The 13633-nt window shown below is 42.0% G+C and overlaps 1 protein-coding gene across 6 annotated transcripts in view; it reads left to right on the top strand.

The window, feature by feature from the left end:
* Nucleotides 1–13633, top strand: part of LOC120552265 (leukocyte elastase inhibitor-like) — a 73058-nt gene that overhangs the window by 50478 nt on the left and 8947 nt on the right. The window contains exons 1-4 of one of the 6 annotated variants that reach the window (XM_039790156.1): nucleotides 5224–5331; nucleotides 6042–6223; nucleotides 6827–6967; nucleotides 7210–7327. The exons of 1 other annotated variant lie outside the window; for it this stretch is intronic. In XM_039790156.1, coding sequence (XP_039646090.1) covers nucleotides 6047–6223; nucleotides 6827–6967; nucleotides 7210–7327 — 436 coding nt within the window. In that variant the 5' untranslated portion in view covers nucleotides 5224–5331; nucleotides 6042–6046. Of the gene's footprint in view, nucleotides 1–5223; nucleotides 5332–6041; nucleotides 6224–6826; nucleotides 6968–7209; nucleotides 7328–10242; nucleotides 10655–13246; nucleotides 13368–13507; nucleotides 13620–13633 lie in introns of those variants that run through there. 4 more of the 6 variants (XM_039790151.1, XM_039790154.1, XM_039790153.1 and 1 more) reach the window with 4 other exon arrangements.

The following is a 13633-nucleotide window of genomic DNA, read 5'->3' on the forward strand; positions in this document are numbered from 1 at the left end:
CCGCAGCTCACTTTACTTTCAGAGAACAGGAACTACACATTTCAGACCAACACAACTGTCAGTTCCTCTCTGGGGGGAAGTTCAAACATGAAAGGGAAACACAAAGTCATTCAGGTACTCAAGGCACAAAGTCCTTCAGATAATCAGGCCGTGCCCTCGTGCGCACTGGCCGTGGGGAACACACAGCTGAAGGTGTGACAAACTGTGGTGTGGAGGCTGGGGGCCGGGGCAGTGGCGATGGTGGTGGGGGCACTGGGTATGACAACGAGGGAGTATCTTCAGGCTGTGCGGCTGATTGAGGTATGGAGTCCTCCTGCTCCTCTCTGGGTGGCATTATGTCCCCGCTGCTCTGAATTGACGTTGCCGGAGGTGCTGGCACCTTCTTAAGGCAGCAGGCGTGCCAGCGGGTGCCATCATCTAGGAGGTATGTGGCTGGTCCCAGTCGTCGGGCCACTTTCTGTGGAGTGGACCAAAATGACGCCATCTTGTTCCCCCTGTGCGGTCGGCGACCTCTCACCCAGTCTGCCACAGTGATATCTGGTATCTTGACCCTCTTTTTCTTGTCAAACCACTGCTTCATCTGATTCTGACGGCGGGTGACTGAGGCTTCGACTGGAGGGAGTGTGTTCTGGCCTGCAGTGGGGCGGAGCCTGTCCAGGGGCAGGTGCAACTCCCTACCCAGCATGAGTGAGGCTGGGGAAACCTCCGTGGTTGAGTGCTGGGTAGCGCGGTAGTGTAGCAGTGTTAGACATATGGCTTGTTTAAATGAGCAGCCCTGGGCCTGATGCGCTCTGAAGCCATTTTTCAGGGATTGATGAAACCATTCCACCCGCCATTTGCATTTTACTGGGCGTACGGAACGACAGATGTCTCAAATCCCCTGGTCCTTTAGGTATGACATAAAAAGAAATAAACTGTGGACTGTTGCGTGGTAATGGTCTGTGGAAGGCCCCAGCCGGAGAAGAGGCACTCCAGAAAGTCCACAATGACCTGGGAGGTGACAGAGCCAGTGGTGGTCAGCTCAGGCCATTTGGATTGTAAGTCATACACTACGACCAAGAACCACTGATAGTGGGGGCCCCGTGGATGCTCCGCCCTTGTCTAGCTGCAGATGCTCCCAGCTTTTCCCCCAGCTGAGGTTGAGCGCGGGGCGGGGTGGTGGGGGGTAAGCGGCCGGTTTTCCCACTCACAAGGCATGCTGGGCATTCTTTAACGAGGGCCTCAATGTCTTTGTCTATGCCTGGCCACCACACCAGGTCTCGGCATCTCTGTTTAAGCTTCACTATGCCCAGGTGGCCCTCATGCGCCATGGCCAGCACACGGGCGCGAAGGGCCCCCTGGAATCACAGTGCAAAGCCCACGCACCACACATGTGTCATTCCAACAAGAGAGCTCCTGCTTGACCCGAGAGAAGGCTAACAGCTCCTCTGGCAACGCCCTTGGCCATCCCTGACGAATGTAGGTGCAGAGCTGGGAGATGACTGCTCTGAGGCTGCCTTCAATTCCTGCAGAGTGACCGTGGACTCGAGCGGCGTGTGTAGCATGTGAATAATATCACTTTCGATGTGGTTGACGCTGTCGGGTGGGGCCTGGGCAGGCACTGACCGAGAGAGAAGGTCTGCAACGACATTATCCCGGCCCGGGGTGAACTGAAGAGTGTAGTTGTATTGGCGAAGGCGGTCGTACCAACGATGCAGTCTCAGCGGCTTGTGACTGGTGCCAGTAGAGGAGAGCAGAGCTGTCAAAGCCTGGTGGTCAGTTCTCAGCGTAAACTGGCGGCCATAAAGGTAGAGGTGCCATCTCTTGCAAGCCCACATGCAAGCGAGTGCCTCCCGCTCCCCAACCGAATATCCTTGTTCAGTTTGGTTCAGAGCCCGGGAGGCGAATGCAACAGGCCTCTCCATGCCGTTCTGTACCTGTGACAGTACAGCCCCTATCGCCATGGCCGAGGTGTCACAGGTGACCAGGGTTTGACTGGATATGTCAAAGTGTGCCAACACTGGAGGTGAGGTGAGTTGAGCTTTGAGGGTTTGCACTGCCTTGGTGCATTCCAGGGACCAGTCCCACGGCACATCTCTCCGAAGCAGCTGGCGCAGTGGGGCCATTATGGCCGAATACTGAGGCATGAACTTCATGTAGTAGCCCGTCATGCCCAGGAATGAAGCAAGCTGGGCAGCCGAGGTCGGTTCGGGAAGGGAGAGGATGGCCTCCACATTAGATTGAAGGGGGGAGATGCCCTCAGTGGAAAGTCGGAAGCCTACATATTCAATCGCCGGCACCGCAAAAACACATTTTCCACCATTTAGGGTTAGACTGTGCTTGGCGAGGGCTTTGAATACACTTTGCAGGCGACTGTCATGGATAGCAGCAGTAGCACCATGTACCACCACATCATCAAGGTAGATCACCACACCTGGTATACCTGCCAGCACTGAGGTCATGACCTTTTGGAAGCAGGAGGGGGCGGAGCTAAGGCCAAACGGCATCCCTCGAGGGCCGCGGGAACGTAGTCGTATGCGAAGGCCGTCAGGTTTCTGCTGTCAGGGTGGAGGGGCACCTGGAGATAGCCCTCTCTGAGATCCAGTTTAGAAAAAATGGTAGAGCCGTGAAATTGTGCCGTGAGCTCCTCGGACGTGGGCAATGGGTATCTGTCCGGGATAACTGCTTTGTTTACTGCGCGGAGGTCCACACAGACGCGCAGAGCCCCTGTTTTCTTTCTGACCACAACCAGATTCGAAATCCATGGCGAATGCATCAACCGGCTCAATGATACCAGCATCCAGCAGCCGCTGCAGCTCAACGGACACTCTATCCCTCAGGGCCAGTGGAATACGACGCAGTGGCTGTACGACTGGAGTCACTGAGGAGTCAATGAAGGGTTGATGGGCGAAGGAAAACAGACAGCCCAGCCCTTCGAACAGTGATGACCACTTCTGATGCGGTCCGGCAGAGACAGTCATGATGGCAGCCCCCCCTGTGTCAATGAGTGAAAATCCCAATGCCGTGAACAGATCCAGCCCCATTAAATTAGCCCCTCTTCGGGCCACATTGAAGACAAAGGAGGGCAAGATCCTAGTGCCATAACTGACAGACACTGCGATGGACCCCAACAGGTCAATTTTTGAGTCACCATACCCATGTAGGACAGCAGTGGGCGCAGCCAGCGGATGGGAAAGGAAAAACTGACGGTATGTACTGGCATTCAGGAGGGAGACACTTGCGCCTGTGTCTAGCAACAGAGGAGTACACACTGTGTCAATTTTCACTGTACATGACTTGAACTGCATTGGCCCTGATGTTACATGGCGAATTATGGTGGGTGAGCCACGGGAAGTGTGTCCATCCGACCTGGAGGGGGCAGAGCGGCACATCTTTGCAAAGTGATTTTTCCTTCCACAGTTACGGCATGATTGGCCATTAGCTGGGCAGTTCTGGGCTCTGGTGGCATGAGTGTTTGATCCACAGTTACCGCAGGAGAGCTGCCTTTGACGCTGACGTGGCACTTGTTGTCTTGTGAGATGCATGACTGGGTCTGGGGCTGTGTCTGGTGCATCCAAACCAGCGCTAGATTGCTGCTGCTGCTGTTGCTCCTGCGACTGCGCACTCAGGCGTACTGCTTGACTTAATGATGATTCTGTCTGTGTTAACTTCGCTGCACATTCCGCTGCACTTTCAATTTGGAATGCAATGGCAACAGCTTTAGCTAGTGTCAAATCATCTGATTCCAGTAACAACGTCTCCCTGATTTTAGGCTGTGTAGTGTGTTCAATCAGTTGATCACGTATCATCTCGTCTGTTAATGCGCCGAATTTACAATGGCTGGCCAAACCTTTCAGGTTGGAGATGTACTGATGGACTGACTCACCCGGGAGTTGATGCCGTTGCCGAAACATAAACCGTCTCAATAAAGCACTCTGTGGGGCAGCAAACTGGTCTTTCAAAAGTTTCACTGTCCCTGCATAATCCGTATTTGTCCCGTCGCCGGTTAGCGTCTCCAGCACACGTTGTCCCTCGACTCCCAAACAGTGCCTCAGCAATGCCGTTTTCCGAGCCGCACTCACGTCGGCTAATCCCATAGCTTGAATGTACGTTTCAATAGACTGATGCCAGCGATTCCACGGTACTGTTGGCTCACCGGGAAGTGCGAGGAAGGGAGGTGGAGGAGGAAGGGAAAAGTCAGCCATCGTTGTCGCCAAATGTTGTGTATAATAAGGACGCTGGAGGAGAGGTTTTTAAACCGCAGCTCACTTTACTTTCAGAGAACAGGAACTACTCATTTCAGACCAACACAACTGTCACTTCCGCATGCGCCAAGGCGTTACCAAACGAACACAGGTTACATCGTCCTGAACGGACATAACAGGTGCTCTTTGCACATTGTCCAGCAATAAAATAAAAAAAATAAAAACAGTGAACCCTGTCCACTTTAACCTATATAGCTGCTTGAAGGTGTGATTTTTGACCGGGTCACCCAGCTAGAGCAGAGGGAGGACCAGCGCGAACTCGCCGTCGCATTTAACAATCCAGCGAGAGCTCTTAACTTTAGACAGAGACAGACTCGACACAGCAGCAGCAGCAGACACGTCTCGTTTAGTCACCCGTCTCTTCGTTGTAGTTTCTCAGCACGCGAAGGCCAGATCCGCAGTGTTACCGAGGAGGATCCCGGTATTCACCCGTCCTGTATCCACATCTCAAGGTACTGGGAAGACGTTTGATTTCTTAACTGTCACTTCGTTTTTTTTAGGGGTTTACTTTTTCATCTACATGCTATCTCTCTCAGGCTGCAGAGTCCTGCAGGTGCACCAGCTAGTTTGCTCACTAACAACTTAGAATAAAAAGCCATACGCATGTATATCCTTTTCCCCAACGAGAGTTTTGTGTGTTTTTTTTTTTTGTCAATTAAAAAAAAACAACAACAACAAAAAACTTCTGGATAACTTCCTGGTTGAAGTCTGAAGTTTATTAAAAACGAATCGCTTATTGAGAAAACATGACGACAATATTACCAAAAAATAAGTACGTCATAGTCAAGCTTAGATAAGAGGAACAGACACTTTGTATTCCAGCTCAAAAACGAGAAAACTAGCGAATTTATCTCCCGGAGCTGAGTGCTGCTGGTTTCCCCTTCGATCGTCGAAGACTTAACACCTGTCGACAGCTCCCTAATCACGGAGGGGGCACTACGCATTGTAACAGGATGGGATTTGACTGGTTTTCAGGGCGTGTCGGGAGTCAGCTTGTAAATGGTAAAACTGAAGCTTCAAACAGAAGTCTTCCTGTGAAAAGGAAATCCACCTTCTTACTCGAGGACCACCAGGAAAGTCTCTGTCTGTAAGTAGAGGATGAGTCTCATTCATTTGTGACAGTGGGATTTATTTGATCATTTAGATTGTAGTGAAAAGTCCTACTTTGACAGTTGTTTGACTAATGGTCTAGCGTTATGAATAGAGCAACGTTATAGTAAATGTTATTTTATGTAAGATAGGCTAAGTATAATATAATATTTAGCTACTTAATGTAACATTAGCCTACTTTATGCGTGCTATCCAAGACCAAGAGAGCGATAATAACCATTTTAGCTGTTGTTTCTACCATATCCCATTGAAAAATCAGGAAGTTTAATACTTTCTTGAATGTGTGATGTTTTACAAATATATTTACAATCCGCTAGTAAATTTGCATAAACACCACGAACTATTCAGCCAATTTCAACATAATGTTAAATTATTATCCACTACTTTAATTGTTATTACTAATATAGTTAGGTGGGTTAATGTTTGGGTACGTGAACCAATTGTGAATTAACTCTGCTTGGCCTATTTAATATTTGCTGAACTAAAGAATGAGTCTTACCGATTCAGAAATGGTCTCAATAGATCAGATATTCATATTCAGAGACTTTCAATGTAATTGTAAATTAACAAATATTTCAGTGTGGAGTTTGGCCCAATGAGAGAGTGAGATACTAGTCAGATAAAGAGATAAAAACATTGTTTTAAGTTTGTAATAATTAATGTTCTGTCCTCTTTCCTGTGTGTCAGACACAATGGCATCTCCAACCCCTCTGTCCAAGGCCAACACCACCTTCTCTCTGGCTTTGCTCAAAAAGTTTGGAGATGACGACAAGACGGCAAACATCTTCTACTCCCCTTTCAGCATCTCTTCAGCCCTGGCTATGGTGATGCTGGGGGCCAGAGGAAACACAGCCACACAGATGTCAGAGGTATAACAAACACACACACACACACACACACACACACACACACACACACACACACACACACACACTAACTGTTATAAAAGTAATTTATGTCTAGCTAGTGATTATTAGTAACATAATTCTAATAGAATAATAAGTGAGTCACACTTTTACACCGTGAGGAGAATAAACCCTCTCACACAGTGGCAGTCTGTGCACCAGAAGAAACAACAGAAGGGCCTTGGCAATAACAAATACACTAAGAAAATCAGTAAAAGAAAAATTCTAAAGAATTGCTAAAGCAAAGCCACACCCAGATAACTGGACTGGTGGAAGTGTGAGAATGTGGGAGGGGCAGGACCTTACTCTAAATCCACCATGTTTCTAAGAGAACAACTCCAGTCATTTGAAATGATAATATGTGAAATATTACAATAGAAAAGTGAGCGTACTGCGTACTCTAGTTATTCGCCATCATTTAACATAATGTATGAAAATGCATAGCATGGAGCACTAAAGTCAACAACTTAAAAGGAAAACTTATGCCCAGTCTAATATACTGTTTATAATAGACTGGTCTGTCAATGCTCACTGCATCTCTGTAACAGTTGTCTCCTTTGTCCACAGTGCCTGAAAACCAAGGATTATCAGGATGACGTCCATGTTAGCTTTGGCAAACTGCTGAGTGAGCTCAACAAGGCTGATGCTCCGTATGCCCTCAGTGTTGCCAACAGGCTGTACGGGGAGCAGTCCTACCAGTTTGTTGAGGTGTGTGTGTGTTTCAGTATGTGTGTATGCATCTTCATGAGTATGTGTGGTGCGAGAGTCACTCAAGTGAATATTTAAGCTCTGTAAGAAGGAATGATGAATGAGGGAGTGGACAGCAGCAGCGTGATTTAGAAAATGCTCTTTTTGCTGTAGTGACTTTTAGTTCCACTAACTAAAGTTAAGCAAAGCGTTTAATATGTTTGGGTGATCAGAATCAGTAAATGTGTTTTTGATGGTTCCAGGATTTCTTAGGAAAAACCAAGAAGTACTACAACGCAGAGCTGGAGACTGTTGACTTCAAAGCTGGCTCAGAGGCCGCCAGGCTCAACATCAACAGCTGGGTGCAGAAGCAGACTCAAGGTGGATCATACACACTAACATTAGGGTTGTAACCATACATCGATCTGGATCGATATATCGATTCAATCATCAACGATCCAATATTATCAATACAAAGTGAAAATATTGATACGTATCTCATCTTTAAGTGATAAAATGTGTGATTTACACCACTAACTAATATACACACAACACACATGGAAACATAGCAGCAACCATTTTCAACACTTCAGCGACTGGAACAGGCAGTTTCAGCAGTATGCCACACAGGATGCTCCGTTTAGACTCAACAAGGTAACACTGCTCAAATAAAACATTTAATTGTCTAACACTGATTGACAAAAGTCCAATAAGTCTAATAAATTGTAATAATAAAATAATTACAAAAGTTATAAATAACAGAATAACCGAAATACTTCCATCAATCATTAATTTCAACCAAACGGGGTTTAAAGATAGACAGTTAAAAACCAATATTAGAACATGTATATCTCTAACACAATTAGCTAAAAAAGAAAAACTAGATGTGACACTGATGGCGGTAGATGCGGAAAAAGCATTTGACTGTTCAGAGTGGAGCTACCTGTATGAGGTTTTAGCTGCATATAACTTCCCAAACGAAATAATAAAAATGATCAAAACTGTATACAAGTCCCCTGTGGCATATGTCTATTCAAATGGTATTCTATCAGAGGCAATTTAGATAACTAGGGGCACAAGACAGGGATGTTCACTTTCCCCATAACTCTTTGCCTTGGCTGTAGAGCCGATGGCTCAGAAAATTCGCCAATCAGACATGATAGGTGGTATTAATGTTGGAAGAGAATGTTATAAACTTAGTTTGTATGCAGAAGATCTGATGTTGTATCTGACTAACACAGAACTATCCATTCCATATCTAATGTAAATTATTGAGCAGTACTCAAAAATATCTGGTTACAAAATTAACATAGAAAAGACATAACTTCTATCAACAACAGGACTTTTGCCTAAACATCACAACTTATTAAAATACAACTTTAAATGGCAAAAATAAAGGATTAAATATCTAGGGTGTTATATCAGTTTAGATAAAGCAAAACTATATAAAGATATTTTTTCACCATTAATTAAGGATCTTAAGGCTACTCTAGATAAATGGACAGACCTCACTATTAACTTAATTGGCAGAATTAATTTGCTTAACATGATATGTCTTCCTAAATTCCTGTTCATATTCCAGACAACACCAGTGATCTCCCCATAAGGATTAAAAAAAAAAAGCATTAATAAGCTATTCAGTTCTGTTCATATGGTAAAATAAGGCTCATAGGTTGAGTAGGAAACTACTTCAGAATAAGAGAAAAGAAGGAGGGCTAAATTTCCCAAATCTTGAGCTATACTACTATTCTGCTCAGTCTTTTTATATTAACAAAATCATTAACAGATCGGAGGGAGATATGTGGGCAAACATAGAGGATCATCAGCTTGGGGAAAAAAACTGTTTCTAGCCTTATTTACAAAGCGGGAAAATTAAAAATGTCAGTTTTGTCATGAATAGCACATTAAGAAACATGGAAAAAAAAAAAATATTTTGTGGAAAAAAAAAAACTGTTTCAAAAAAAAAAAAAAAATAAAAAAAAAAAAAAAAAAAAAAAAAAAAAAAAAAAAAAAAAAAAAAAAAAAAAAAAAAAAAAAAAAAAAAAAAAAAAAAAAAAAAAAAAAAAAAAAAAAAAAAAAAAAAAAAAAAAAAAAAAAAAAAAAAAAAAAAAAAAAAAAAAAAAAAAAAAAATTTTTAAAATAAAAAAAAAAAAAAAAAAAAAAAAAAAAAAAAAAAAAAAAAAAAAAAAAAACAAACCCTCAGCTACTTAGAGGCTATCCCTAAACTCAGGAGAAAACAAGAAATGAATAGGGAAAGTGTACAAACACCTTATAGAAGCACAGGCAGATAATTATTCACTCCAAAAAATATATGAGGGTTGGAACAAAGATCTTAAAATGAATAACCTAAATATAACCAACACCATTACCACCAATGAGAATCTGCATCTTATACAATTCAAGCTCATGACAAGAATACTACACTAAATCAAAAATAAATAAATCTGATGCCTCTTTCTCTCCTGTTTGTCTGTCTGTAAAATGTGGCAAACACAAGGAGACAATAATACACGCCTTCTTGGAATGTGAGAAGGTTTGTAAGGGTTGGTTAGACATCCAGAAATGGATGAACAACACTTGTAAAATCAAAATTGAATTCACAGTCTTGAGCAGTATCTTCCAAATACAGACAAGCTAAAATACCCCATTGGATGGATGGTCCTTTTCTCCTCTTTGGTATATACATTTTTTTGTGAGTATCAGCATGCATGAGTGTAGTTTAAGATGTGGAGTAGAGGAATACTGTTACTAGTAGGAGTTGTACTCTGATTGGAGTATGAAATTACACAGTATGCTGGTACATGTATTTCTTCTTGATGGAAATAATAAAAATAATTATAAAAAAAGAAAAGAAAACAAAACTGGTTGAACCTTCAAATCTGGGGCTGTTACACTATTCAAGAATAAAGGTATAATAGTATTTTAAATAACATTTTAAGGGGATTAAATGTACATGCAAGTGTCTTGTCTGACCAGTTCAAATGTAACGGGAGGTATACGTCACATAAGAAACATTTTGCATGTAAAAATGCGGAGAATAATCCGCACTTGCTGTTTTGGACACACAGGTTTAAATTCATGCAGATAACCAGAGATATGCTGCATAATATAGCAATGGGAAATGTATGAAATAAATATAAAATAGGTAGAGAAGGGATTTGTTGTTGTGAGTACACAAAGGGACCACATAATACTGTATATGTCAGGAACACAGTAAATGCATCCTACTCCAGCACACTAGGTGGTGCTAATGCATCGCTACGTTGGTGCCCTGAGTAACGTTACAAGTCAGAAAAGAAGAAAAATGTTAGGAAAGGCACTTCCTGATAACTTCCTAGTTGTTGAAGTTTATTTAAAAACCGAATCGCTTATTAACAAAACATGACGACAATATTACCAGAAATCTGTTTACTTCTTGCTAATCTGGTTTCTCCTGTTGTATCGAAGACTGATCCCCGTCGATACATAATTCCCCCTGCCTAAACCTGAACCAAACCTGATCCCTAATCACGGAGGAGGCGCTCCTAGACTGACTGTCAGTATATATCTATTAGGGGCGCTACGCGTTGTTTCACAGGGCGTGTCAGGAGCATGGATGTATAAAGAAAAGAGAGGTGTCAGGAGTCAGCTTGAAACTAGAGCTCCAAACAGAAGTCTTCCTGTGAAAAAGAAATAGTCCTTATTACTCGAGGAGCACCAGAGAAGTCGGTAAGTAGAGGATGAGTCTCATTCATTTTGTGACAGTGAGATTTGATCATTTAGATTGCATATTATGCATTATTATCCTCATTGTCTGATAGTTATGAATAGTAATTGGTGTATGTAGGTTAATGTAGGTACAGTATAATGTTATATATAGCTACTTAATGTAACATAAATGCTAGGGCTGCAACTAACGATTATTTTCAGTCGATTAATCCGTCGATTGTTTTGATCTATAAAATGTCAAAACATGGTGAAAAATGTGGATCAGTGTTTCCCAACGCCCGAGATGACGTCCTCAAATGTCTTGTTTTCAAAGATAATCAGTTTACTGTCACAGAGGAGAGAAAAAACTAGAAAATATTCACATTTAAGAAGCTGGCATCAGAGAAATCCTATATATATTTTTTTTTATAAAAAATTACTCAAACTGATTAATCATTTATCAAAACTAGTTGCTGATTAATTTAATAGTTGACAACTAATCGATTAATCGATTCATCTTTGCACCTCTGATAAATACTTTTATTTTTGCTATCCAAGAGTGATTATAACCATTTCACCTGTGTTTTCTACCATATCCCATTAAAAAAGAGACTTTCACACGTGTGGTTTTTTTGTAAATATATTTACATTCTGCTGGTAAATAAACACCTCCAACGATGCAGCTAATTTCAACATGATGTTAAATTATTAACCACTACTTTACTTTTGTTGTTACTAATATATTTTGGTGGGTAAAAGTTTGGGTAGGTGTAGAGTTAAAACAATGCTGATCTTTGATGTCTATGTACTTTTATGTTTTAATGTATTCACAATATATGCTGCAGCAGGGTTAAGGCGGAAGGATTGTATCAATACTGTTAGACTTAATCAATATCTTTCTGTTTCATACCGATTCCTAAGTTTCTCAAGATAATTAGATCATGTCGGTCTTTGTTCCAAAAGGTCAAGGGTGTGGCCCTGCTTTTATCACACGGCAGGAAGAAACCTTTTGCCTATCCGTCTTGGAGCCAACCCCATCTGTCGTGCCGACTACATTAAACCGGGGATCCACATACGTTAGAACCTTTGATCTTTAATCTATGTCTGAACGTAACATCAAAACATGCATTATGTTAGAGGTATGCCCTCCTAATTTGGGCAACGAAGAAAACTAATGAGATGCGCCCCAACATGCCACCGTGCCATGGAAGGACCAATGGGAATGGTTTTAATTCATGTGGGGAAAAGGAACCGCCCACATGTCCAGGAGAATATATTTATAGTGAACCAGCGGAGGGTCGTTAAGGACTGAATAGATGTTGATCCGTTAGCAGAGACAGCTATTTCAACCCGCTGCAGCGTAAAACTTTTTCTCATGTCATTTCATTATTAAATCTGTTTGCTAAATCTTCATTGGACCAAGCCTCTCCTTTCTCAAAAAATCAAGAAAAACTTAACATAGGTGAACCAGTTGTTATAAAATGTATACTGAATTAACTCTGTTGGTCTATTTAATATTTGCTAAACTAAAGACTAAAGAGTCTTACTGGTTTAGAAATTGTCTCAATACATCAGATATTTACATTCAGAGACTTTCCATGTAATTGTAAATTAACAAATATTTCAGTGGAGTTTGGCCCAATGAGAGAGTGAGACATTAATCAGATAAATAACATTATTTTAAATAGCAAAAAATTGCCGGTGCAACACGGATGTCTTCTACTTGATGATTTTATTTCTTAAGGTGCATAACAGTGACTAACCTTTCGATGCATAGTTACATCTTCATCAGAGTCCTTGGAGAAAATGGGCAATGAACCCCTTAATAAGGATCATCAACAGGTGTGATTGTGCTCAAAAGGGGCAGTGACAATCTAAAGTTACATCCATCTCAACCAAGGTGTTACACTCAGTAATCAGTCGTTAAAGGCCCATAACCAAACCAAAGATGAATATATACAAACAAAAATATACAAATGTAAAAAATGTATACAAATGTAAAAATGTTATAAGTTTTTTACAAAGATGTTCACAGGGCAATGGGGACTAAAAGTATATTTATCTAAATACTATACTGTAACACACTTTGACATTAGAGAAAGCAAGTCAAATTTAATTCTTCATTTAAGCCTAGAGGTTCTAAAGAGCCAAGTGTATGTATCCAAAAGGCTTCCCTGCATAGGAGTTTATTGATAATATCACCACCCCTGGGTGGGGGTGTGATTTTCTCAATTCCCCAGAACCTCAGTGATGCAGGGGAGCCATGATTAGCCTGCTTGTAATGCCTCGCCATGGCATAAGTTATGTTCTGGGTCCGAATAGCTGTCTTGTGTTCAGATATCCTTAATTTGAGCTGACGTTTAGTTTCACCTATATACGCCAGTCCACAAGGGCAATTTAGAAGGTACACAACATGTGTACTGTTACAATTAATAAATGAAGAGATAGAATATTTCTTGCCAGTGCGGGGATGTGAAAATTCCTTCGTATTGGTCGAATTCGAGCATTGCGCGCAATTACCACATTTATATAAACCAAGGGGTGGGTTTGAAAGCCAAGTAGTCTGAGGTGGATTAGACATGTCTGAGTGGACCAGTCGATCACGAATATTACCGGCACGCCTAAATATGAACCTAGGCGGATTGGCGCATATGTCTTTCAGTGCCGGGTCACTCATGTACTTCCGTTTACTTTGTTGAGAATTGCTCTCTAAACCCTGTTTCTTGTAAAGTAAGTAAGTAAAGTTTATTTCTAGAACACATTTAAACACAGTTTAAGCTGACCAAAATGCTGTACAAACAAGAACTAAGGTGCTGTATTAACCCTTGTTTTGTCCTTCGGGTCACCAGGACCCAAAGGACAACACAAGGGTTAAGGACATGCCAGTGCTTGCGAATAACATTTTTCATTCTTCCTGCTTCTGGAGTATAGCCGGTCGAAAAGAATACACTGGGTGTTATTTGTAACTTAGGTTTTTTCTTCAAAAGTAAGGCGCGATCT

The sequence above is a fragment of the Perca fluviatilis genome, chromosome 22 (assembly GCF_010015445.1).
Source record: "Perca fluviatilis chromosome 22, GENO_Pfluv_1.0, whole genome shotgun sequence".
NCBI lineage: Eukaryota > Metazoa > Chordata > Actinopteri > Perciformes > Percidae > Perca > Perca fluviatilis.